We start from the raw sequence: 27,660 nt of genomic DNA, 5'->3' as shown, positions 1-27,660 counted from the left end.
GGAAGATCGTATTGGTATGAGGATTAATTTAGTGGAAGATCGTATTGGTATGAGGCTTTTTGGAGAAGCTCAAAGCAAAGTCATAAGAGCTTAAGCTCAAATCGGACAATATCATACCATTGGGTAAATGGTATATCTGTGATTCCTAATAGAGTTCGAATAGTTGGAAGTTAGTAACTTGAGTTTGAGTTTGCAATTAAAGAAACTATATAACTACGAGAGGTTGAAATTTGTATCTTTACCCTTAAAAACTTTGATATAGGGATGAAGCAGAATAGCACAATCTTCTAAATCTTCTATTGTTGATGAACTTCGAGTTTCTTCTTCTGCCAGAGCCGATCCACAGCACTGTCACCATCTCCCTACATAATATAAAAGAAAGCATCACAAGTATGTAAGAGAACTCTTTATTGTCTGTCTGCCTAATGATTATGAGAGGAACCAAATGAAGAACATGAAAACTGAAGAACATGACAAACTTATATGGTGCCAGACATGGTACAAGCGATCATAGCAAGCATCAATCTCACATCATAGGGATTGATTGAACTCTATATCAAGCATCAATCTCACATCGTAGGGATTGATTGAACTCTATAGCAAGATTCAAGACAGTTGCACGAAAAATAACTGGCAGCATCAATGTCATATCCTAAGGACAGAAACATTTTGAGCAATGACTGCTTATCCTTGCAACAATGGCTGCTCTCACCGTTTAAGAGGAAGCTAGAGGACAAAGGCAGATCACAAAAAAGCCATCTGAGACTCAATTTTTGTCAGATTTCAGATTGACTAGGAAGGAGAACAAAGCATTCATTCAATTAGGTAGAAGAACAAAACATTCTTTATAAAGACGTGGAAACCTCTTCTTTGCAAACGCGTTTTAAAAACTTTGAGGAGAAGCTCAGAAGTGAAAGCCCAAAGAGGACAATATGTATTAGCGATGGGCTTGGGCTTGGGCTGTTACAAATGATATTAGAGCTAGACACTAGGCGATGTGCCAGCGAGAAAGCTGAACCCCAAATGGGGATGGACATGAGGCGGTGTACCAGCAAGGACGCTGGCCCCAAAGAGGTAGTGGATTGAGGAGTCCCACATCGATTGGAGAAGGGAACGAGTGCCAGCGAGAAGGAGGGTGGATTGTCAGATCCCACATCGATTGGGGGAGGAGAACAAAGCATTCTCTATAAGGGTGTGGACCTCTCCCTAGTAGACGGGTTTTAGAAACTTTAAGAAGAAACCCGAAAGAAAGAGACCAAAGAGGACAATATCTCCTAGCGGTTGGCTTGGACCGTTACAATTTTACATCTACCCTTTCTTCTCATTTTCTTTTAGGGCATTTTGATTATTGTCTATAGAATGTAGTTTAGCCATGTTCAAAATTTCTTTACTTGAGCAATGATTTAGTCTAACTATAAATCTTCTGTGTTCTTTACTTTTGAGTCAAATTAGCTTCAATTAGGACAGCAGCTCATAAACTAAGTGCTTCACAATGTAACAGGCAACAACAATCGCAGAAGAACGAAACGTGTTTGTTATTGTATATAAAAACACAGCCAGCAGAAGAAGAACAAGCCATGCTCAATAGTCAATTGCATACTCTTTTCTAGGAGAACTAGGATCAAACACCGACGGATGAAATCATAAGCAAGTTCAGTTCATTGGACTTAAAAAATACCTAAACAATCCTGAGTCGAAGAAAACTAATATGTCCTGTTCCAAGTCAATGATCGAATGTATTACAGATTAGACCGCATCCTATCGCTACAAATCCATCAATAACGAGTGCGAGAGAGAGAGAGAAGCAAAGAACAATCACCTGTGCCCGAAGGAAACCACAGAGAGCAAAAGTGGAAAACTGGCCAGTGTAGATGCCATTTTCATCCAAATGCCCAATGTTGATCTGGACGGAAGCATGGTCCTTGGAAGTAACCAATCGATTCGTTGAGGAGCTGCATCAACGACACAATAAGCCATGAATAAAGTGCAATAATAAGATTACGAAACATTTTCGGGGAATATAAAGCTATGTGATCTTACCCTCCTCGTTCTACATCTTGATAAGCGTATGAACTAATTGTTTAGAAATACAAAACCTGCGACCCTGTTTCGTAAGAACACATACAATTGCGATTACCGATTCTGCCGTCAGATAAAGGAGGGAAAATCGATTCAAATTTACAAAGAAAAAGAGGAAAAGATTCTTAAAAGAGAAATCTAACCACTGTGAGGAAAACACTCAATCCAAAAACGGAAGGCTTCTAAAGAAAGGATCAAATTTAAAAGAGAGAATGTCTGCATGCTCGGAATTGGGTTGGATTGAATGATTTTTTTTACTCAAAAGATCTGGTTGGTTGTATTGGTAACCCAATTTAACCCAACTCTAAAATTTTCACAACCCAATCCAACCCAATCCACCTTGAATTGGATTCGGGTTGAATTGTGCAGTGTCAATTTAAAAAAAATTAAAAAGTTTTATTTATCCGCCCTTTATAATTATAGATAGAATTTTAGATAAAAAATCAATATATAATTATTAAAAAAATCAATATAATTCAATATTACTAAATACGAAACTCCTTTGGAATTCATTACTTAAAAATAAAGAAAATATAAGGAAATTTCGAGTTTCAAAAAAAAATTATTTAAGAATACGTGAAATGAAAACATTACGCTTTAAAATTACTCAAATATATGAACATTGAACACTATGTGTTTGTTTAAAATGACTTAAATGTAGACATAAATCATATCCAATAACCTATCATAAACGAGAATAAAACTTGGATTTATTTCAATTCTATTACATCAGCTCTTCAATAAAATTACTACTTTTGAATTGCATTTCTACGAAAAGCTATCAAATTCTTCGTCTCTATACTCTGTCGTGTTTCTTTTCTGGCTTTTTTCAGTATCTTGCTTGTTCCTCCACCGTAGCTTCGTTTATTATTGTTTGCAGATGAAACTTGACAAATTTTTGTCTGTACTTTTGGCTTCTTCAAAACCTTACTCGATGGCGATATCTCACATATCTTTACTTGACGACTCTGTTTTCGAGCTTTTTCGTTTCGGCAGTTTTGTATATATCGTTTTTCAATTTCTACCGCCTTCTCTTCTAATTCCTTCATCTTCAACTCGTACATTTGCTTCCATCTGAACGATTCCTTATGCTTCATCCTATCAAGAACACAGTTGACACCATCCTTACCGAACTTTTTTTCGTAGAAAGTTTTCCATAATTTGTTTGTTATTGGAGTGAGATCTCTTCTTTTCGAACAGTTCTCTATATGCATCAGTTGGTCGACGGTGCAATGCGGCAAAATATGTTCAAGGAAATTTAGATCGGTTTGACCAACATCTCCGAGAAATCTCAAGCTATCTATGGCTTTGTTTATTTGTTCAGACATTGTTTGGCAGAATCGAGAGGACACAGGTTTAGCACTGGTTTAAGTTTAAAGTAGATGACTAAAGCTTATACACTTACAATGCTTCTCGTCCTCCTTTTATAGTTATATTCTAATCTGCTATTAGAATTTCAAAATTTATTTTAAAATATCTTAATCTTTTATTTTAAAATATTTATATATATAAATTTATCTAAATTTGGATTCTTATTGTATTTAAATCATTTTAAAAATATTTAAATATATTCATTCTTACCATATTTAAATTATTTTAAAATAATCTAAATATATTTATTCTTCCAATATTTAAATATCTAAATTTTTATTATCACCATATCTATTATTTAATTTAATTCAATTGAGTTTGTGATAATCTTCTAACATTTAATTTCTTTTTTTTTTTAATTTTAATTTAATTTTATTCTTATAATTAATTTTAATATCAAAATTGAATCACTAAATTTAAATTTAAATATTTTATAAATACTTTATTACAGTAAATATTAAAAAAAATAAATTTTAAATGCCAAATGGCATGTTGAAAATGAAGCTATCAACCACTCGGCTTTGACTTTGATTTGACTTTGACTTGATTGGATCCCACAAATTCACAGCTGGCACTCACACGTCATTTGCCACATAACCATTTGAAATTAATAAATGTATCCCAATAAAATCACATCTCTTTTTTTTTTTTATAGAAATAATTTAATTAATTTACAGCTGGCACTTCTTATCATTCCACTAATCTATAAATTTTTCATTTTCATTATATTTTAACATTTGTTTTATTTTCCAAATTTCGTACTAAAAAATATTTTTGTCCGTGTAGAAATAATATAATAAAATTTGGATTTCAAAATTATTTGTATTTATATTAAACAAAATAAAGAAAAAAAATATTTAATACATATTTCAAAAAAAAAAAAAAAAATTAGCACCATTTATTTCATATTATGTCAATTTTTTCTAGCGGAGTATTTTAAAAATATAATCAATAAACCATTTCTAACAAAATATGGCTATCAAGTTTCGGATCGAATCTCCATCATATAATGATTTTCACTCAAATAACTTATATGGTTCACACCTCAATCCTCTATTTTCAGTCGAATAGTCAAATTCATCATTAATATCTATTATAATTAAATGTGTTAAAAGACGGGATTTAGTTGATCTAACAAAAAAAAAAAAAAAAAAAAAAAAAAAAAAAAAAAAAAAAAAAAAAAAAANTAAAAAAAAATCTAACTCGGTTCGAGTTGAATAGTTCAAGTGAGTAGAAGCCTCCACATTTTCATGGCCCATAAAATGGCTGCTTATCCTTACAAAAATGGCTGCTCTCACCGTTTAAGAGGAAGCTAGAGGGCAAAGGCCGATCACAAAAAGGCCATTTGAGACTCAATTTTGGTGAGATCCCACGTCGATGGGGAAGAGAACAAAACATTCTTTAAAAGGGTGTGGAAATCTCTCTTTAACTTGAGGGGATGGCTGGAGGGGAAAGCCCAAAGAAGACAATATCTATTAGTGGTGGGTTTGGGCTGTTACAAATGGTATCAGAGCACGACACCGAATGACTTTGAACGATGTGACAGCAAAGAGGCTGAACCCTGAAGGGGGTGGACATGAGGTAGTGTACCAGCAAGGACACTGGCCCCAAAGGGGGAGTGGATTGAGGAGTCCCACATCGATTGAAGAAAGAAACAAGTGCCAGCGAGATTGTTGGCCTCGAAGGAGGGTAGATTGTCAGATCCCACATCGATTGGGGGACGAGAACAAAGCGTTTTAGAAGCTTTGAGGGGAAACCCGAAAGGGAAAGTCCAAAGAGGACAATATCTTCTAGCGTCGGCCTTGAACGCTTCTACCCTTTCTTCTCATCTTCTTTACTTGAGCTATGATTTAGTCTAACTATAAATCTTCTGTGTTCTTTAGTTTTGAGTCAAATTAGCTTCAATTAGGACAGCAGCTCATAATCTAAGTGCTTAACAATGTAACAGGCAACAACAATCACAGATGATGAATAAACTTGTTTGTTGTTGTATATAAAAACACAGCCAGCAGAAGAAGAACAAGCCATGCTCAATGTTGATCTGGACGGAAGCATGATCCTTGGAAGTAATCAATCGATTCGTTGCGGAACTGCATCAACGACACAATAAGCCATGAATAAAGTGCAATCCACATGAAACTTAGTCGTACATGGTATCATACCATTGTGGAGAGTTGTGTTCGTCTAACATGAAACTTAGTCGTACATGCAATCCACATGAAACTTAGTCGTACATGGTATCATACCATTGTAGAGAGTTGTGTTCGTCTAACATGGTATCAAAGCAATGCCCTAAACTTAGTCGTGCCAATAGATTGGTAAATCCTCAAATATCGAACAAAGAACTCCAAAAGAAAAGGAGTCAAGCATCCTCGAAGGCAGTAAAAAATGACTAAGACTCCAAGAAGTCGAGCCTCAATTAAGGGGAGGCGCACTTTGTTCGAGGGGAGGTGTTGGATGATGAAAGTCCCACATCGGCTAATTTAGGGAATGATCATGGGTTTATAAGTGAGGAATACTAACTTCATTGGTGTGAGGCCTTTTGGGGAAACTCAAAGCAATTTTAATAGAATTTTATATTTTGAACAACTTTTGACAAAATTATATATTTAGATGGAAAGTAAAATTAATTTTAAAGTCGAGTTTCAAAAAAATTCATTTAAAAGTAATTACTCAAATGTATGAACATTGAACCTTATATGCGTTTGTTTAAAATAACTTAAATTGAAGTATAAATCATATCCAATAACCTATCATAAACCATATTCTTAAAATTTAAACCAAAAGTTATCAATTTTATTACATCAGTTATTCAAGAAAATTACTACTTTTGAATTGCATTTCTACGAAAAGCTATCAAATTCTTCGTCTCTATACTCTGTCGTGTTTCTTTTCTGGCTTTTTTCAGTATCTTGCTTGTTACTCTCGGGTAGCTTCGTTTATTATTGTTTGCAGATAAAACTTGACAAATTTTGGTTTGTACTTTTGGCTTCTTCAAAACCTTACTCGGCGACGATATCTCACATATCTTTACTTGACGGCTCTGTTTTCGAGCTTTTTCGTTTCGACAGTTCTGTATATATCGTTTCTCAATTTCTACCGCCTTCTCTTCTAATTCCTTCATCTTCAACTCGTACATTTGCTTCCATCTAAACGATTCCTTATGCTTCATCCTTTCAAGAACACAGTTGACACCATCCTTACCGAACTTTTTTTCGTAGAAAGTTTTCCATAATTTGTTTGTTATTGGAGTGAGATCTCTTCCTTTCGAAAAGTTCTCTATATGCATCAGTTGGTCGACGGTGCAATGCGGCAAAATATGTTCAAGGAAATTTAGATCGATTTGGCCAACATCTCCGAGAAATCTCAGGCTATCTATGGCTTTGTTTACTTGTTCAGACATTGTTTGGCAAGACTCGAGAGGGCACAGGTTTAGCCCTAGTTTAAGCTTGAAGTAAGTGACTAAAGCTTATACACTTACAATACTTCTCGTCCTCTTTTTATAGTTATATTGTATTTTGCCGTTAGAATTTCAAATTTTATTTTAAAATATTTTAATCTTTATCTTAAAATATTTATATATCTAAATCTATCTAAATCTGGATTCTTACCCGATTTAAATTATTTTAAAAATATTTAAATATCTAAATTTTTATTACTAAAATATCGAAAATAAGGTGATAGAATTATTTAATTTAATTCAATTTCTTTTTCTTCCTTTAATTTTAATTTAATTTTATTCTTATAATTAATTATAAATATCAAAATTCAACCACTAAATTTAATTTTAATATTTTATAAATACTTTATTACAGTAAATATTTAAAAAATAATAATAATCTTACATAATTCTAAACTGCCAAATGGCATGTTGAAAATGAAGCTATCAACCACTCGGCTTTGACTTTGACTTTAGTTGGATCCCACAAATTCACAGCTGGCACTCACACGTCATTTGCCACATAACCATGTGAAATTAATAAATGTATCCCAAATATAAAATCACATCTCTTTTTTTATAGAAATAATTTAATTAATTTACAGCTGGCACTTCTTGTCATTCCATATTAATCTATAAATTTTCATTTTTATTATATTTTAACATTTGTTTTATTTTCCAAATTTTGCAATAAAAAACATCTTTTTCCGTTCAAAAATTATATAATAAAATTTATAATAATAATAATAATTAATTTTAAAATATAAAATATAAAATATAAAAGTCCATGATTCACGTAAAGGGAGAAATAATTACTCAAAAGAAAATAAAATGTTAAAAAAGAAAAAGTAAAGAAATAATAATAATAATAATAATAATAAAGTGGGTCCCACAAGATAGGCAAAATCCTGAATAATTACGAAATTGCCATTGAGAAGCAAAAAAGAAGGCGAAAAACCATGTCTGAATACAAGGAAGCGCTTTCTTTGTAAATCGCGTTGTTCTCTTCGGACTTTCTCTTCCTTCTTCCACCGACTCCGAGAAACCCTCTTCTCTGTCGATCCTTTGTTCTTCGCGTTTCAGATCGAAATTAAAATCCAGTTTCAATTTCAAATCCATTTCTGAATCTCCATTGCCATTCACATTCCAGATTGATTTTGAATTCTTCTGCTGTTTCTGTTCAAGGTTCTCATCTCTGAATCTGAGAAGATGATCGAGCGCATTCTTGGCCCCATCCGTCTCCGCCGGATCCAGAGGGCTTTCCGCCACAGCGCCGTCACTGTTCTTTGTCTCTTCCTCACTGTCGTTGTCCTCCGCGGTACTGTCGGTGCTGGCAAGTTCGGCACTCCCGAGCAGGACTTTAAGGAGATCCGCGACCATTTCTCCTCTCGCGGTCGTCGCGTTGAGCCTCGCCGTGTTCTTGAAGAGGTCCAGCCGGAGACTACAGACAAGCCGGCTGACCAGTCCAATAATTATGCTACATTCGATATTTCGAAGATTTTGGTGGATGAAGGTGAGGATGAGAAGCCCGATCCGAGTAAACCCTACAGTCTTGGTCCTAAAATATCCGATTGGGATCAACAGCGAGCTGAATGGCTGAAGAACAACCCTGATTTCCCTAATTTCATTGGACCTAATAAGCCCCGAGTTCTTTTGGTTACTGGATCCTCCCCAAAGCCCTGTGAGAATCCTGTTGGTGACCATTACCTTCTGAAATCGATTAAGAACAAGATCGATTATTGTAGGCTCCATGGGATTGAAATTTTTTACAATATGGCGCTTCTTGATGCTGAAATGGCTGGTTTCTGGGCTAAGCTTCCATTGATTAGGAAGCTTTTACTGTCCCACCCGGAGGTTGAGTTCCTATGGTGGATGGACAGTGATGCTATGTTCACTGATATGGCTTTTGAGGTTCCATGGGAAAGGTATAAGGATCATAACTTTGTGATGCACGGATGGAATGAGATGATTTATGATCAGAAGAATTGGATTGGGCTGAACACCGGAAGTTTTCTTCTGAGGAACTGCCAATGGTCTCTGGACATTCTCGACGCCTGGGCGCCAATGGGGCCGAAGGGCAAGATTAGAGATGAAGCTGGGAAGATCCTGACCAGAGAGCTGAAGGGCAGGCCAGTTTTCGAAGCTGATGATCAGTCAGCTATGGTTTATCTGCTGGCAACTCAAAGAGATCAATGGGGGAACAAAGTATACCTTGAGAATGGGTACTATCTACACGGATATTGGGGTATTCTGGTCGATCGATATGAGGAGATGATCGAGAATCACCATCCGGGGCTCGGTGATCACCGATGGCCTCTCGTCACCCATTTCGTCGGGTGCAAGCCGTGCGGGAAGTTCGGAGATTACCCAGTAGAAAGATGCCTGAAACAAATGGACAGAGCATACAACTTTGGGGACAATCAGATTCTACAAATCTACGGCTTTACACACAAATCACTGGCCAGTAGGAGAGTGAAGCGGGTTCGGAACGAAACAAGCAATCCGTTGGAGGTGAAGGATGAACTCGGGTTGCTTCATCCAGCATTCAAAGCTGTGAAGGTATCATCATCTTCTTGATAGCCATTATAATACAGTGTTCAAAATTGTATGGTTTTGGTATTTATTTATCAGTTACTAATAATGTGGGAGATTTGTAAACTTTTTTTGGGTTCAAAATCTGCGTTTTTGATGTCTAAATTTCATTGATTTTTAGGAAGCTTTCTTCTTCTTAGTAATGGAAAATCTGAGAGATTATCTGTTTTTTTTTTTTTTTTTTTTTTTTTTTTTTNTTTTGAGTTACAATAAAGTCTAGATTTCGTTAATTCTCCTATTTGCATAATAAAAATTCATTACCAATCTTTTAGGAGGAAGACAATAAAACCCAACTCTGTATTATTAATGACGTAATTAATGCTCATGATTAATAGGGGACTAATTGAAGAATTTAGAAGTTAGAAACCTCAAGCTTGGAATAAAGAGATAAAATTAGGGCACTTTTTAAGTTAAATTATAAATTTAATTTCATTAAAAAAATAAAAAACATATATTTAATTTATATTGAGGTTCATGTCCAAATTAATTTGGGCTTTATTTCTACGTCCAAATATTAAATTTACAGCTTTGCCATAACATGAACAAAGACTAAAATAAAATGTTCTTTGAAAAATAATTATTCGTTCAGGCTTTGCTCAATTCTTCAGCTGAAAATCTATCAAACTTTTCAGCTCAGCTGCATAATCTAAGTCTGAGCCTACTAAAAAATGCATCATAATTAATGTCATCAATGAAATTTAATGGAAAATAATATACAACACCATCTCAAAAATGGAGACACCCTTCAACTTCAGGAGTCTCAGCTGACTGCCGCCATAGCTGGTTCTGGGTAGCCAGCAATGACATCGAAACACCGCTTGCAGAGAGCTGGATGTTCCGGGAACGACCCAACTCGTAACGAAAAGTTCCAACATCTTTCACACTTGGAACCTTCAGCACGAGACACACCAATCCAGACTTTGATGCCTTCAATGAGACACTCTCCAGTGTATGGTATGTTCTCTGTCAGCTCATTCTCTATGGCTCGATGAACCTCAACCTGTGTATGCCATTTCCAAAACACGAGTATCAAAATGTTGTCCTAAAGCTGATGATTATGAAAACTGGATCACATTACTAACTATTCATAATCGGAACAATCACCAAGTCAAAGGCTTGGGTTTCGATCTAAACAAGATTTCCATAACAAGAAACTACAATATGTACTTTCATAGCGATATACACTAATACGCACGTCCTTCGACTTGAGGCAATGGAACAATGAATCATGGCACTTAAAACACTAAACCCAATAAGCTATAGTTTATGCCTTTGTAAAAGAAAAACCCTGTTAGGATTACCTGAGATGTAATAAATATTCTTTGCAAAGTGTCTGCGTCATGGTTGGATTCACACATTTCACACAACTTAGTAGCCAGACCATCTCCTGAGGCATGTAGATGAACTTTAGCCTCTAAGCTTGAACCAATCAATTTCCCAGTTCGAGCAACCTCGAGGACTTTATTCACCTCGGTTCTTAGCTGATCAAAGTGCTAAAGGGTTAGCGAATCTTCTCAGATCCGAGTTTCAATAATTTAGTTTAGTTCATATTCGTCGACAGTAAACCTTGTTTATAAGTTGTTATCAGAACGTCTGTAATTGTAGAGACATTAAATACCTCAAGAATATTTGCCCAGAAATCAACTTCTTCTCTGGGGAGAGAAAGCCTAGTCTTATTTAAACTTGGCCACCTTGATTCAAAGACAAATTTTGCAGCAGAACCATCGTCGTTTGTATATTGGAAGGGTAAATTCTGCCACACATCCTCAGCCAAATGAGGCAATATTGGAGCAATTATTCTTGCTATGGAAACGATATGTGCTGCTAGAACTGTTTGACAACTTCTCCTAGTAAAACTCGTGGATCCCCTGAAATTGCCAACAACATTAGCATTTTGCTTAAAGAAAAGAACCACTTGCATAAGGAATAAGTAAGATAAAAAGAGAAAACTTACCCCACATATAATCGATCTTTAGCGACGTCAAAGTAGAAATTTGATAGATCAACAATTACGAACCGTTGTATGATCTGAAAATGTGAAAAGTTCCATGGTCAAATTACCACCAAATATACAAATTACCCAGGATTCGTGCTTAGCTCTAGAAAGCAAAGTAGATTTCAGAAGACCACAAAACTTTTACACCATTTATAATGAAGCAATAAGTCATAATTCAACGTTGTTTTTGGACATTTTGTTGGGTGGCTTTCCCAACTTAAAAGTCCTTACAGAATCATGTCAATATTTGGACGTACAAGTCCTCACAGAGTCACGTCGATCATGCAATTAATGTCATTGATAAGCTGGAAGAGACCTTGAATATAAATCAAGCCTTTGGGAGGCAAAGGCTGAATCTAAGCATCCGTTGGATGATACTTTTCCAGGATATCCGTAAGAATTATTAAATGTAAGCTCAAATATGGGGATAAGAATTCAGTTCATCCACAAAGTTACAGCAACTAGGAGGCAGAGCTTTATGATAGATTGGTTTTAAAGTTAATACAATCTTGCAATACTGTTGGTTTATTTCCAAAGCGTGGCCATTTTGAGTTATTCTCACAGCCCTTGACACCAGATTATGCTGATAATAATTCAAATTCAATGAATAAAATAATAAGACCATCAGAAGAAAAGTCACCTGAAAGATCTTAAAGAACTGATAGCTTTCATAGCTTTCTCTGATGTTGTTAATGATATTTTCAAGCTGAAACAATGCATGCTGGTCAATCCTTGGAAGATCCTGATATTGTACAGCATTTTCCTCCTGTCAATACAAACGAGATTATTATTATGTAGATACATGAAGAAAAAGGAGGAGAAAAAGTTGCTAATCTAAAAGCTGATTCCAGGAAGGGGAGAGAAAAAAACAAAACAAAACAAAACAAAAGAATGCACCACAAGTTCTCTCTCTCTCTCTCCTACAAGACATAAGCTAAGGAAAACATAAATGATTAAAATGAACTTACTGTCCAATCATGCAGATTTCCTAGAAGGAACCTTAATGTTCCTCGTAGCTTCCTATAAATATCTGACATTTGACGGAGAACTTGAGAACCGATCATCACATCACCGGTGTAGTCCACACTGGAAACCCAAAGGCGCAGGACATCTGCTCCATAGCCTGGGGCTTCCTGCCAGATACAAACAATAACAAAGCATCCAAGGGATTTAGTCTAGCCACTTTTAATGAGGAAACCAGATATGAAAGTAGAACACTTTGAACCTTTTGATTCTTTCCTCCTTCAATCACAGACTTGGGATCAACTACATTACCCAAAGATTTGCTCATTTTCAGACCCTTCTCATCCAAAACAAATCCGTGAGTAATGACACTGGAATATGGAGCCTTCCCTGTTCCAAAGAAAGTCCAAAATTTTGTACATCGGATTAGCTCCAACATAGATTTGATTCCGTTATGCATACACGTTGAAAGAAATAGAATTACATTTATATAACAGCAATTGACCATGTAGCAGCTCCCTTGCGATTGGTTTTGAAAGTTAAATAGATGGTTGATGGTTGGCTCACAATTTTCTTTACAAGGTTTGAAGTAGCTATTGGTTTCTCGTGTTTGGTGGAGTCTTATTCTTAGTGTGGGCATTTGCAAGCTCTCTAAGTCTTTCAGGCAATGGAATGTTTATTATTTTCATGGCTATCTCCATCTTTATATTTGTTGTTAGGTATTTTTTTTTTCATTTATTAGGAGAAGAAGTTTCTTGTTTAAAAAAAGGGGGGGATAAAATGAGTTACGTTTGCATTCCCTATTTCTTAATTATTCAAAGAAATTTCTAAATTACTTCTATAAAAAGTATAGAGCAGCATTAACTTTTCCAAGAAAAAAGAAGACGTTCACAATTTTAATCACATTACCTTTTGTGGCAATGCTTGTCAACAAAGAACTTTGGAACCAGCCACGATGCTGGTCTGTACCTTCAAGGTACAAATCAGCAGGAAAACTAAAACCATCTCGTGTCCCTAATACTGCTGCCCAAGAGGAGCCTGAAATAAGGAGAGTGGAAATTTACAATCGAGTTCGATATCAAATTAACAGCATATGTATGACTTTTGAGTAGAAAGATCCAACTGATAACTGCTGGAGCATTTCTTCTTCAGTGGCTTAAAAAATGCCACCGACTTCACCAACAAAATTGTTGTGAATTAAGCAGGAAAATTCTCAGAAGAAACATTAGTGTTCGGATTGTTTGTTAGAAACATTTAAATTTAGTAATTTCATTAACGGAACATTATAATACCTGAATCAAACCATACATCCATTGTATCAGTTCCCTTTTCATATTCAGATGCAATTTCTCGGTATTTATCAGGAAGAAGATCCTCTACTGTCATATACCACCAAGCATCACTACCCTTTTTGGCTATTATTGCTGCCAAACAAACAATAAGAAGTATCAAACTGTATGAAAATGCGCAAAGCCATTACATTATAGATCTGTTAAAAGTAATAACATAGTTTAGGAAAGGAAATTGAGAGTAATAATAAGTCGCTGTAAATCTTACACTTGATGTGGTTTACAGTGTCGTCATTCATAAGAGGTTCTTTGGTCTGCACATGATAAAAGACTGGTATTGGGACACCCCACGTTCTTTGCCGAGATATGCACCAATCAGAGCGGCTCGAGGTCATTGCAGAGATTCTATTTTCAGCCTGGAAAGTAGTCCATTCTCACGAGGCATTAGTGATCAGATAGCTTAAAAAGCAGTATGGCTTTATTTAATGGTTGATTATTGAACAGGGGCACCAGTTAGATGTGCATTAGGTTAGGAAGAAACAGAAACAATGCAAAAAAGAACTTCCTATTCAAAAGTACAACACACATTAATATACCAACCATCATTGAATGGTGATTTAAATGTTAAACAAATTTGGGAATCATGAGGTAAATATTTAAATGTTAAACAAAGGGAAAAACCAAATCAAATTTTTTTGTTAACAAAAGAGGTAAATATTTGAATCAAGCACTAGGAGTAAACAACAATGCCATTCGAACATCAATACCTGAGGAGGTATCCACTTTACTTCACCAATAGCATCCATAGCAGCCTGGCGAAATCCCTCCACTGATGCAAACCATTGCTCAGTTGCCCTAAAAATTGTTGGTTTCTTTGTTCGCCAATCATATGGATATTTATGCTCTGTATGAAGAGATGACATGTTGAAACCAAATAAATATGAAGAACCCAGAAAAGGATTAGAATCATCATTTTTGCTCCTCCTTGTAGGAAGAGAGTAGGGTTTGTCCTTTTTTCTTGGGGGGGGGTGAAGGTGAACGCCTTACCGTACGATTCTTCCAAAATAAGTGAGAAATGATCATCCAAATATTTGACAACAGCCGTATTGCCATCCCCAAGTACATCAAGCCCGCTGAATTGCCCAGCTTCTTCGGTGAATTTTCCATCATCATCTACAGGAGATATTAGGGGGAGTCCATACTTCAAACCAGTCGCATAATCCTCCTGACCATGTCCAGGAGCCGTATGGACCAACCCAGTTCCTGTCTCAGTTGTAATGTAATCTCCTCCAATAACAACTTGGCACTCCCTCTTATCAATTGGGTGGATATATCTGAAGAAAACAATAGATTTGATGCTTAGTACACAATGAAATCAAATTAATAAGGTAAATAATTAAGGCCCCATTTAATTACCATTTGATTCTTGCAAATTGCGTTTGTTTACTTACAATTTCTTTACCGTGTTTATTTACCACATTTCTAGATTTCTTCTAATTGAATCTGAAACCTACAAGTTTTTTTAGGGAGAAAATTCACTTGATAAGAAACTCTCATTTTCACTGTTCCTTCTCATTGTTTAGGGAAAGAAATGAAACCTGCAGTTTTCAAGTTCTGAACCCAACAATTTTTTCTTCACAACAAGCTTCACACCCCATTTTGCTTCCAAAGTTGGCACCAGGTCTGATGCTACAACAAGGAAAGGCCTATTTTCCTCATTCAGAATATTCCCAGGTCTTTTCTTTTTATTTCCAGACAAAAAAGAGACATCTTCTGACGGTGCCAGCAGTTCAACTATGGCATAGTGAAGCTTGGCATTGACAGCAACCGCTAATCACAGAACAGTGAGAGAAAAAGTTTGAATGTATACAACGTAAAGATAGACTGCTCAAGTGTAGTAGAATCATGAAATTGTCCCATGAGAGTAACCAAGGTGCACGCGAGCCGGCCCGGACACTTGCTCCCACTGTATTATTAATAATATAACTGGGAAACATACAGGAATAAATCTACTACCACATTGCTCCCACGGTAACACAAACAAGAACTCACCAGCATTGGCTGGAATAGTCCAGGGAGTTGTAGTCCATATGGCCAAGCACAAGTCTGGAAGAAATTCTTGTAGCATGCCGCCTGAAGATGGACCTTCCTTGACCAATCTAAAAATAGCATATATGCTTCTTGAAGTATGCCCCTCAGGGTACTGAATGCAGTTATCAAATAGGTAGTGCAGGGAAAAAAAAAAAGATAATGTCAAATTTGAGCAAATGATAGGAAGCCGCATGAGATATAAATTAGAGACAAAGCTCACCATGGGAAATGAATCAGAATGATTTAATGTTTTAAGAGTAATAGGTTTCTTAGACAAAACCATGTTTAACTTTTTTTATTTAAGAAAAAAAAAAACAAACAAGCAAACCTAGATGATTAGGTGTTTCAGACACTCTAAATGGAGTAGAATAGATTAGATTGGAGGGACCGGGGAGTGGGCGGTGAAGAAAAAGAAACAGCCAATCTAAGCGCTGAATACAACAGTTTCCATTCTCAACAAGACACTAAAATCAAGAACCCTAAACCTTCCTCCCACAGCCGTAATAAGTTTATCTAATTTCTCATGCTTCAACAGTTGATTTACCTCCAATTCAGCCTCGGCAAGAGCAGTTCGTGATGAGGGACTCCAGTGAACTGGTTTTCTCCCTCTAAAAATATATCCTTGAATGGCCATTTGACCAAACACCTCAATCTAACATAAAAACAATACAAACACAAAACTATTGAATTCAATTCTGCAACAAAGTGCTTAAGGAAGCATATAGAAAGTAGAACATTAGAATGCATGCAATAGTTTACCTGGGCAGCTTCATATTCAGGACTGAGAGTTAGGTATGGATTGTTCCAATCTGCCCATACTCCATAGCGCTGCAAAAATTGAACAGCATACTTTGAGAAATTTAAAAGAAGAGAGTCATGAAATTTTCCATGAAGAGTAACTCCCACGACATACTAAACCCAGTACTCAGAAAGCATCAAAGATGAACATGCTTGCATAGACATAATGTTGACATGAACTAAAATTATCACATAAGTTAATCACTTTAACATGATGCAAGAAATATTAAGCATTGAACTAATAAAGTTGAGGTGATGAGGAAATTGCCTTAAATGATGCCATCTGAGTTTTCACCGTAGCTTTAGCAAACTTGGCAGCCTTATCTCGCAACTTAATTGGGGTAAGATCTTTCCTGGCTTCTTTATCCAATGACTGCAGAACTGAATAGCTAAAGATTACAGTTAAGTTTCCTTACCTTTATCCCTAGAGACCTAAGACGTTACCCCTCAGTAAAAGCTTATCACGGAGGTTAACTACTTTAAAAGATACTTGCCTTTTAACTCAATTGGTAGCCCATGGCAGTCCCAGCCAGGCACAAAACGAACTTTATAGTTTTGAAGAAGCTGTTAAGAGAAGAAAATAAAAGGAAAAAGAAATACTAGTTAGAAACTTTTAAAATGGAAAGCAAGGAGTTTGTTCTTCCAAAAACTAAGTAGCTATTACACGGCGGAGGGATCACGAGTTAAAATTAGACACCATTTGTATATAAACTCCAAGTCAACAGTAACCGAAACTGAATCTCAACAGAACTTCAGTATGAGGTGTTAAAAATAATTACTAGGGATACAGACATACATTATTAACATGTTCCAGCTTTTTTTTTTTCTGGCATGTTGTCTGATTTAATGAAGTGTGGCTAAGAATAAGAAACTAACCTTGTAACGGTTAATTATATCCTTCAAAATCTTATTCAAAGCATGGCCCATGTGAAGATCACCATTGGCATATGGAGGACCATCGTGAAGAATGAAGTTTTCCTGAGACCAGATGTCGGCAAATAAGTTATTTTGAATGGTGGACAAAAGAAGGACGATATCCCAAGAAGACCGAAGAACATACTCCAGTATTTCTTTCAACAACTCGATTGAACACTTGATGGTCATCCCATATTTTCTGAATTTCTGGCTCCCTAACCGTAGAATTTGCTCTCATGCCAAATGTAGTCTTTGGCAGATCAACAGTATGCTTGTATTTTCCATCTCCTTCATTTGTCTCTAAACAAACTCAAGCAATCCAAGAAATCAGAAACTTCATTGAAAAAATGCAAAAACTCATTCAAGAAGTCATGTAATTCATAAAAATCAAAAGCATAGATTTGAAGGGAAATGTAATAATAATTGCCAAGACTATGCACCTTTAGATGCTTTCTTTGCTGCCATAACGGGCCCTCTAGCCCTTCTCTTTGAGGAAGGTAGGAATTCATCATTTAAATAAGTAGAGTAACGTGTGACGCTCAAGAACGTAAATACTTTTGCCGAAGAGCTTCCTCTAAAACGAAATGAAGGAATATAACTTCTCCTCCCAAGTGATGCAGAAATTCTTTGTGATAATACCTGGAAATATGAAACACGAGTACATTGACATCAAGCACCAGCAATTCACATTCAAGAATAACGGTCACAGATGATTTGATCGTTAAGGGCAAACACCATTTTCCTTAACTGAACACTAGAAGTACCTCCTAAAATAAATTTTGATTTTTTTTTCTTTCCAACCAAAAAGAAAAGCATCATTATGTGGTATTTTTGCTTTATGTAACGGCTCAAGCCCACCACTAGCAGATATTGTCCTTTTTGGATTTTTCCTTCCAGGCTTCCTCTCAAGGTTTCTACACCCTTATAAAAAAAATGTTTCGTTTTCACCGATGTGGGATCTCACAATTCACCCCTCTTCGGGGCTCAGTGTCATCGTTGGCACTCGTTGCTTTCTCCAATCGATGTCGGACCCCTCAATCTACCCCCTTCGGGGCCCAGCATCCTTGCTAGCACATTGCCTCGTGTACACCGCTAGAAAATATTATCCTCTTTGGGCTTTCCCTTTCAGACTTCCCCTCAAGATTTTTAAAACGTGTCTACTAGGGAGAGGTTTCCGCACCCTTGTAAAGAATGTTTCGTTCTCCTCCCCAACCGATGTGGGGATCTCACACTTTAGGTCTTAGGTTAAGCGATTTATAAAAATAATAAGAAAAAGAATACACCCCCAATGTTCTTTCACGAGATTGAATTTACCAAGACACAAGCACAAGTCTGCAGAATCAAATGTCAATAGCGTATCAAAATTGAATCGTTATGAACATTGAAACGTGGTATTAGAAGACAACCCAATAGAAGGAGCAACAATTCAAACACAAAAAAAAACGCACTCCAAACAATTTCCAATACAAACGCACTGAACAAACATAAGCAATTAACCACTACACTCTCTGAACTCAACAAGAAGGGTATGAAGTAATCAAATTAACTCCATAAGACCTTCTTTTATCAGAAAAAAACGACAGAATAACACAAACAAATGTAAACAAAGAAGGAATCGTTCTTGAATCATCGAAGTAGACTGCTTCATAATTCAAAAAGACAGGCGTAAACAGAGAGATAAAAGAGGAGAAGAGAGAAATTGTACTGAATAAGAAGACGTTTGAATGAGAGATTTGGTGGCTCCTTTGCACTTCAATGCGGAAGAGCCAGCGGCAAAGGACGCATACAGCGGCATATTGACTCCATTCATTTGCAGAGCCTCTTCATCCTCGGGGCGATAGGAAGTATGAGAGAGGAAACTAATGCGGGATTTTTGTAAAACTAACGCATTTTATTCCTTTGGAAATTTAACCTTTAAATATTTTGAAAAATAACGCATCATAATATTAAATAAATGTCATTTTATATATTTTTTAATAATTTAATCTATAAATTATATTTTGCAGTATATTTATAACATTTTTTTTTATTATTATTTTAAAAGCTTCCATTGTCTTTTATAATTTCAGTGTAATTAATTTAAATTTTATTAATAAAAAGATGGTTTTTTTAGTTGAATAATTTTTCTAAAAAGAAAAAAAAAAAACTTTCATGAACAATTTTTGTTTTATGATTTTATTTTAGTTCCAAATTTATTATTAACATCAACGAATCACTATCTTTCTTTCATCCGTAGGGCGATCAGTCTTGTAGCACCTCCCTTTATGGGCCTCGACAGATGTAACAAAAAGTCGAATTCTATGTCACAAATAGAAATAAGAAAATCAGGGGCAGGGTCAACGATCATTCACGTCACGGGCAGCACGAGCTAAACTTCCATTGAAAAGTCAGAACTTCTCCGACTCCGTTTTAGTCATTATCAGCCGATAAGCCAAACCGGTGAAGCAAGCCAACCGATGACCCAACTCACTTAAAGATGGATAAGAGCATAAAATCCCTGTACGACATGAAGTTGAACCATGATCGACCCAACTCATGACTTAGTGCAAACTTGAGTATAGTATTGATTCAGACAAATATCATCGACCAACAAATTTGAAACTTTCAAACATTCTTGAATGACCTAAAAAGTTTTGTTTGTTTATATTTTGCAGGTCTGTTGTTCCAAACTATTGATCTCAGAGTCATGCCCCTAACTTACCCAAGTCGGTAGAATCCTAAAAAAAGTCGTGGGCATCAAAATAATCATAAATAGAGATCTATCGAATTGGTAAATGAGTTCGTCTATATAAGTGGTTAGATATTCAAGGGGAGGCCCCGATGATAGACTATAATAAGTGAGAGATACCTTCACTATTGGCACGAGGCTTTTTGGAAGACCAAAGTTAAAGTCCGTGGACAATATCATAGTATCGTGAATGTCGGTCGTCCACAAAACTATACGGAAAAAATAATAACAAAATTTTATTTATATTTTACTCAAGTAAATGTGCTTATAACAGAGCTTGTTTATTGTCTTCAGCCTTTCTTCCACACCAACAAAGGTGAAGGGAAAGAAGAGAACAAGAACTAATTTGTAAGAAGAACCTTACTCCTAGAGCTCTCTCTTTCACAATGTTTGCTTGCTACTGAGAGGAGGTAGCAACTTTGAGCAAGGACTGAGCATGAATGGGCGACAGATTAGCTTGGCAAAAGCTTTGCCAAGCTTCCTGTTTCTGTTCTTCATTCTGTGTCAATGCTTTGAACATTCCCATCACAATACACCGAGCTGCTTCCCTTGCCTCAGGTAGCCTATCGTTCAACAAATCTGCGGCCATCTGAAGCAATGGAACAATCCCATGTTGCTTCATTTCTTCCAGACCCTGCAGAAGAAAAAATCGCAACCCACCCATGTTAGAATGCATCCGTCCAAGCTCACCGCTCACCGCTAGTAGATATTGTCCTCTTTGGCCTTTTCCTTTCGGACTTTCTTTCAAGATTTTTGAAATGCGTCTGCTAGGGAGAGATCTTCACACTCTTATAAAGAATGTTTCGTTCTCCTCTTCAACCAATGTAAGATCTCACAATCCACCCCTTTTTGGGGTCCAGCGCGCTCACTAGTACACCGCCCGGTGTCTGGCTCTATTACAATTTGTAACAGCCTAAGCCCACCGGCTAGCACATATTGTCCTTTTTAGGCTTTCCTTTTCGGACTTCTATTCTACCTTTTTAAAACGCTTCTGCGAGAGAGAGATTTCCACACCCTTATAAAGAATATTTCGTTCTCCTCTCCAACCGATCTTACAATCCACCCCTCTTTCGGGTCCAGCGTCTTTGCTGGCACACCGGCCGATATCTAGCACTGATACCATTTGTAACAATCAAGTCTACCGCTAAAAGATATTGTCCTGTTTTTTCTTTCGGGCTTCTCCTCTAGATTTTTAAAATACTGTTGTTATTGTTAGGGAGAAGTTTCCAGACTCTTATAAAGAATGTTTCGTTCTCTTCTCCAATCGACGTGAGATCTAACCGAAGTAAAGAAGTGATTTGTCATCAGTTTTTACCATCTTAGAGACACAATCAGAGATTGGAATGGCGGCTTTGGCTCTGACTCTGTGGTTGGAATGGGAAACATATGGCCGAAGTTTCTGCAGCAGAGGCAGAGGAGTCGTGGATTGCACTAGAGCTTTCAGTGCCTTGTCTGCTTCTTCACACACAAACTTTTTGTCTTGAGAAGCTTTGAGAAGTAATTGAAGCAGCTGAGCAACCAAAATCACATATAATCAGTCTCTCAATCAGAACTTGTTCATCCAACATTTCCCTCTAATCTTCCACAAAATTGATAGTTTAGGGTTTAGGGTTCAATCTTCCAGTGCAAAATTGATTGTTTAGGAACAGATATCATTGAACTTCCTATTCAGATATTGATCACAAAAAGAAAATGGTTCGAGGAAATTCAATTGCAAGCTCTCACCAATTGATCAAATGCATTGCTAGTGGATGCGTCGAGCAACCGATCGCCAAACGAGTTAAAAATGTCAGACGAAGCCATGATTGAGGTCTTGATTAAAGCACTTCTAGGGTTTTTCATCGACTTAATCAGCACCGCTATAATTTTCTCTCTGTAATGCAATCGGAAGAAAATTAATCGCCAGAATTTCACCATCCCAAGCCACAAACAGAGAATATTCTACTTACAACGAGGACAGCAAGAGATCCGAGTGAAATAGCGCGAGACGCCTAGCATTATTGAGCGATTCGCAGACCTTCACCCAATCTTTCGAATCCAATCCTTCAATGAAATCCTAACACAACAACGAAACAAAAACGAAGATCAGATCTGAAAACAAGCAAGAAATGCAAAAAGAAACGGAAAATGACGAGTACATTAGAATTAGGGTTCGTCAAGGGCTTCAGATTCTCAGAAGAAACATAATCAATGGCGGCGTCTGCAGGAGGAGGAACCGGATTCTGATTCTCATCGTTTCGCTTCTGGATTGGATCCGCCGCCACATTGGTTTGTTTCTTCGGCATTTTTGGCGTAACCAGCGGAACATTATCAATGGATCTGAGAGCCATGGCCATAGCGAGAATGAGAAGAATTGCAGAGATGAGAAATGAAGAGTATCTGTGCTTGAAATTGAAGAAAGTGGAAATTTAAGGCTGTTGGTTGTCTTGTTGCCTTATTAGGTTTCAGAGATTTGAAATTTGAATGTCGCCATTGAAAGAGACGTTGATGTTCTTTCTATAACGGCTCGTTCGCTGAATTTGGGTAATTAGGCGCCATGAAACCAGCGCGTTGGCTTCAATGTGAAACGCCGTCGTTTTTACCACACTTTTTTAGGAAAAAAAAATAATATGAAACAAAATGGAAAGCGAATAATAAAAAAAAATTACTTTTCGAGTTTTGGAGGGAAAGAAATCGGTTATTACTTTTACTTTTATTTTTATTGAAAAACAATATTTAAAAAATGTAGCAATAAAAATATTTTTACTATTTTTTTTTCCATTTGTAAAATAAATTTTAAAAAATTATAGAAAACAGTTTATAAAATTTCAAAATTTTCATTGTACAAATTCAAATTTTAAAAACACTTTAATGTAAAAATAGTATTAATAAAAATGTTAATTTAACTTGAAAAAAAAAAAAAAAAACAACAATAGCCTCTTTGTATTGTTGTCCGAATCAACTTTAGCTTCCTAGAATCTGAAAATCGTACTCGGTTCTTCCTCGATTTTGTTATGAAAATGAGTGATTTGTAAACCCATAATAGTTCTCTCAAGGTCACCGAGCAATTCTTGTGAAGAAACTCTAAACAAGATTCGAACTCCAAATGGCAATTTGGAGCAAATTTCATTAGAGTTTCTTCACAAGAATTGCTCGGTGACCTTGAGAGAACCATTTTGGGTTATCAAATCGAAGAACGGACGAATAATAACGAGCAGTTGATACGATAAAAGTAGAGATTCTTGGGCATATAAATAGAGTAAACTTTCGCATTCACCAGGACAAAAGCTCTCAGTCAAAACAAAGAAACCCAAACTAAACCAAAACAAAAAAGAAAACAGCCCAAACCATTCAAATTCAAATGTCATGAGAACAGGCAAAAATAGTAGAAACTAACAATGCTATATGAAGCATTCTGCTATGAACTTTTGTTCTTTTCAGCACTTGACTTCCTTCAAACCTGGGGCGAGGTATAAAAATGTTGGGTCAGTGGCTCCTTCCTTGTAGTATGCAAATACCATAGAGCTATCGTCATGCATACTCTCCCCGACGAAGCTGCAAAACAACATATCGTATGTTAGGTATCGTTCTAGTGATACAAAAACTTGAACCAAATCGACCACAACAGGTTAGAAGATTTGGTTGGAATAAACCAAGAACACATAGACAACTACTGAAATACTTACAATTGCAAGTCCTTGAGCTTTGCAAGTAGATATTTGGTTGCTCCCTCAATGTTCTTCTTGAATGCCTCTTGTTTCTCCCCTTCCAGTTTAGGTGTCACCAATTTGATGTATTTCTTGATGTATGCAATGAACAACTTCTTGTCCAAGGGAGGTTGCTCCTGGAAACCCAAATTGAAATAAATAAATAAATTCTGCTTGAATGTTTGCATAATCCTTGAACCTTCTGCTTGTCCAAGGAGGAGGCATGCCTACCTGAAGCCTGAAGGTATCGACAATGTCGACGACCTTCACTGCCTGATCATCAACACCTTCATCCTCGCCAGCACCTTCAGCAGAAGGGTTGGCACCGATGTCCACATCAACTGCTCCTTGAACGACCCACTGCAATAAATTGTGTAAGAAACTAAAAACTTGGTACCATTAACACAAAAAAAAATTGTTCTTAGTGAAAAAAAATTACATTAAACGAAAATAGCTAACCTTTCCATCGACTTCCCAGATCATTCCATTCTCGATTTCTTTGTATGGAAACGAATCCGAGAGAAGCTCATCACCTGATATAAAATTTAAACAAATCCTTCACACAAATTAAAAGAACAGAGTCCAAAAATTTTATGCCAAAAACATCAAATACTCTAGAACACAATCGATTATGAAAAATATACGTCTTCAATCCGCAGAGAGCTCTCTCCAACAGCTAATCAAAAGGAATTTAAACAAATCCTTCACATAAATGGAAAGAAGAGAGTCCAAAAATTTTACACCAATAACATCAAATACTCTAGAACACAATCGATTATGAGAAATATACTACTTCAATCCGCAGAGAGCTCTCTCCCCAACAGCTAATCAAAAGGCTATTACGCATATTTGTAAAATCTTTTATGGTATGAATCAAATTGGTATCAGTTAAACCAAAATCAATTACTCTAAATTATGTACCAGATCCAAACGATATTCAAACAATCCATATAAATCACAAATCCAAAATAACAACAGAAAACCCTAACAGCTCAAAATCCATATCCTATACAAAAATACACATACTAAACAAAAACATAAATAATCGAAAACTCATAATATCATTACCGGAGAGAAGATCGGTGTAAACCAACATGGTTGCAGAGTAGATTCCCGGATCCCTCTTGAAAATTTATGAGGCGAGGGAGTACGGCAATCAAGAGATGAAGAGGGTTTAATCAATTTATAGGGCAGTCCTTCAAAAACCAAGAAATTTTATAATTTTATTTAAATTCTTATTTTATTCTTTTTATCTTTTCCTTTTTAAAAAATTTATTTAATATATTTTACCTCCTTAAACATATATATTTTTTCGATAACATTTTTTAAATTTTATTAGTTAAATAAGATTTGATTTTTTTGTCAGAGTTGGGTGAAAATTTCCTTACATTAACCTTAATTAATCATTTTTATTTTTTTTAATATTATAAAATTTTAATTATTTATGATATATCTTTAACAAAATTAGAAAAGAAAAAACTTATTTTATTATTTTATTGAGAATAAATTAAATAATTTTTACTATGATAAAATTAAGATAAAAAAATTATTAAAATGTCATTCTTATAGTTTAGATTCTATTGGATGACATTTTTTAATAAATAAAAACGAATAAAATTTATTGATTTTTATTAACATATTTGATAATAATAATAATTATTATTATTATTTGTTTTTTCATTATCTCTAATATTTTAAATTAAAATAAGTTTTTAATATATATTTTAGAAATAAAATTATAAAATAATACTTTTTTTATATTTTTTTAAAAAATTAAAAACAAAATAAATAAGAAAGAAAAAAAATTAATTCTTTTTACATAATTTTTAAAATATTAAAATAATTTCGGTGATTCTGCAAGAAGCAGGACAAGAACAAATAAATATCTGTATAAACAGCCCCCACACAACTTCAATTTTCTTACAGACGCCGGCGCCGGCGCCGCCGGCGTCGGCAGCAGGAGGAGAAGGAGAAGGAGGATTCGCCACCGCCGATGGCGCCGACAGTAAAATAAATAACTGAACAAAAATGGCCTGAAACCCAGAAGTTAAGAAACTAGGGCAAAGCAAGAAATCGAGATTTCACATTCCATTCCGCCGTGCCCTGTTTTTCAGGCGGCATACATTTACACAGTACAAGAAAAAATTCCGGCAAAGGAAAATAAAAAAGTTCAAGGAGTAGCGGAAGAGACAGATCTAACAACCGATTTCAGTCGCCGGAATCATCGTCGCCGCCGAAGATGGAAATCCGGTTATAGAGGAGAAACAGAATGAGGAGGAGGAAGAGAGCAACGCCGACGGGGGAGCCAGTGACGCGGTGGATGGAGTCGGGTTCGCTGGTGGAGAAGATGGCGGAGACGACGGAGCCGCGATCGGAGGAGAGAAACTGAATGGTAAGAAGGAGGAGGATAGGGAGGAGGAGGAGGCCGAAGGGACTGAGGAGGTCGGAAATGGCTTCGGTGATGGCCTCGCCGTGGTCGCCGAGGAAGAAAGGGACGAGAATGACGGTGGCGACGACCACCGCCAGTATAACGCCGTGTGGAGCTCCGCCTTGCCGTTCTTCTATCATTTCCCTCCACTTTCACTCCGTTTCTTGATTCTGGTTTGAATTTAATATCAGAGACGGAACAAAAACCAATAAATTTTACATTTTTCAAAATTAAAAATTTTAATATTAATATAAAGTAATTTTTATTTCCATTTTATTTATACTTTATTTAAAATTTGTCTCCTTAAAAGTAATTTTAAACTTATTATAATCAATATTTATGTAATATTAAAAATTGAAAGATGATAAAAACAATTTATATTTTAAGATGAATTTTCTAAAAAGAATAAATCTTTTAAATGGAAACAGGTAGGGTTTTGTGGGTTTGCATTGTTCTTTGAAAAAAATAAATAAAGTTAGTCAATATTTGAAATTAAGGTTGAAATAAATAAATAAATAAATATACCAAAAAAAAAATGGAGTTCAGCACCGACACCCAGGTGGATAATATTTGCTAGTGGGGTGTGGAAATCTCTTCCTAATTAACGTGTATTAAAAATGTGAGTGCTAGCGATGGACTTATTGTGTTGTTACATTCTTCGAGTTTATTAGTCCCGTCAATATAAAAAAATATTAAAATTTAAATATTATTGAAAATATGAAAATTTAAAGGTTTATGGGACAATAATTATATATGAAAAAGCTAGGCTTNAAAAAAAAATGGAGTTCAGCACCGACACCCAGGTGGATAATATTTGCTAGTGGGGTGTGGAAATCTCTTCCTAATTAACGTGTATTAAAAATGTGAGTGCTAGCGATGGACTTATTGTGTTGTTACATTCTTCGAGTTTATTAGTCCCGTCAATATAAAAAAATATTAAAATTTAAATATTATTGAAAATATGAAAATTTAAAGGTTTATGGGACAATAATTATATATGAAAAAGCTAGGCTTATTTTAATATTAAAATATATAATTAAAATAAATAAAAACAAATATAAAGTTATTATATATGGGGTGTGGGGTTGAAATTTCACGACTTTTGAAACCAGTTTTTAATAGAAGGACAATAATGTAATTTAATTCTACACGCAATCCTCTATTTTGCTACGTTCCCATTTTGCCCCTCTATTTTTCTTCAAATTACTCCTAATTGCTCTTTTTTTTTTTTTTTTTTTTTTTTTTTTTTTTTTTTTTTTTTTTTTTTTTTTTTTTTTTTTTTTTT

At 35.6% G+C, this 27,660-nt stretch overlaps 5 protein-coding genes and 1 pseudogene across 5 annotated transcripts; 1 reads left to right on the top strand and 5 right to left on the bottom strand.

Moving 5' to 3' along the window:
* Positions 1–151: 151 nt before the first annotated feature.
* Positions 152–2,056, bottom strand: LOC111791394 (annotated as a pseudogene).
* Positions 2,057–7,838: 5,782 nt separating this feature from the next.
* LOC111791161 (xyloglucan 6-xylosyltransferase 2) lies at positions 7,839–9,650 on the top strand. The gene has a single exon (XM_023672402.1). The coding sequence runs from the start codon at positions 8,099–8,101 to the stop codon at positions 9,464–9,466; it is 1,368 nt and encodes a 455-aa protein (XP_023528170.1). The 5' UTR covers positions 7,839–8,098; the 3' UTR covers positions 9,467–9,650.
* A 310-nt stretch (positions 9,651–9,960) lies between these two features.
* On the bottom strand, positions 9,961–19,396 carry LOC111790963 (isoleucine--tRNA ligase, chloroplastic/mitochondrial). The gene is made up of 22 exons (XM_023672107.1): positions 19,239–19,396; positions 17,974–18,172; positions 17,679–17,833; positions 17,495–17,596; positions 17,113–17,182; positions 16,887–16,999; positions 16,580–16,648; positions 16,365–16,472; positions 15,782–15,932; positions 15,328–15,559; positions 14,777–15,063; positions 14,497–14,633; positions 13,998–14,145; positions 13,733–13,864; positions 13,350–13,478; positions 12,703–12,830; positions 12,446–12,610; positions 12,118–12,243; positions 11,436–11,509; positions 11,100–11,349; positions 10,783–10,962; positions 9,961–10,481 (listed from the first exon to the last, which is right to left on the bottom strand). The coding sequence occupies exons 1-22, from the start codon at positions 19,341–19,343 to the stop codon at positions 10,242–10,244; spliced, it is 3,300 nt and encodes a 1,099-aa protein (XP_023527875.1). The 5' UTR covers positions 19,344–19,396; the 3' UTR covers positions 9,961–10,241.
* Positions 19,397–20,475: 1,079 nt separating this feature from the next.
* Positions 20,476–22,723, bottom strand: LOC111791196. Its single transcript, XM_023672447.1, has 5 exons — positions 22,400–22,723; positions 22,211–22,317; positions 21,987–22,134; positions 21,577–21,771; positions 20,476–20,895 (listed from the first exon to the last, which is right to left on the bottom strand). Exons 1-5 carry the CDS (start codon positions 22,595–22,597, stop codon positions 20,659–20,661), a joined length of 885 nt encoding a protein of 294 aa, XP_023528215.1. The 5' UTR covers positions 22,598–22,723; the 3' UTR covers positions 20,476–20,658.
* Positions 22,724–23,479: 756 nt separating this feature from the next.
* On the bottom strand, positions 23,480–25,149 carry LOC111789716 (translationally-controlled tumor protein homolog). Its single transcript, XM_023670386.1, has 5 exons — positions 25,016–25,149; positions 24,407–24,480; positions 24,179–24,307; positions 23,927–24,084; positions 23,480–23,795 (listed from the first exon to the last, which is right to left on the bottom strand). The coding sequence occupies exons 1-5, from the start codon at positions 25,041–25,043 to the stop codon at positions 23,678–23,680; spliced, it is 507 nt and encodes a 168-aa protein (XP_023526154.1). The 5' UTR covers positions 25,044–25,149; the 3' UTR covers positions 23,480–23,677.
* A 664-nt stretch (positions 25,150–25,813) lies between these two features.
* LOC111791239 lies at positions 25,814–26,576 on the bottom strand. The gene has a single exon (XM_023672502.1). It carries the CDS (start codon positions 26,513–26,515, stop codon positions 26,156–26,158), a length of 360 nt encoding a protein of 119 aa, XP_023528270.1. The 5' UTR covers positions 26,516–26,576; the 3' UTR covers positions 25,814–26,155.
* Between the last annotated feature and the right edge of the window lie 1,084 nt (positions 26,577–27,660).

The sequence above is a fragment of the Cucurbita pepo genome, chromosome LG03, assembly GCF_002806865.2.
Source record: "Cucurbita pepo subsp. pepo cultivar mu-cu-16 chromosome LG03, ASM280686v2, whole genome shotgun sequence".
Taxonomy (NCBI): Eukaryota; Viridiplantae; Streptophyta; class Magnoliopsida; order Cucurbitales; family Cucurbitaceae; genus Cucurbita; species Cucurbita pepo.
The sequence above is the reverse complement of the archived record's forward strand: the minus strand, read 5'-3'. Positions and strand labels throughout refer to the sequence as shown.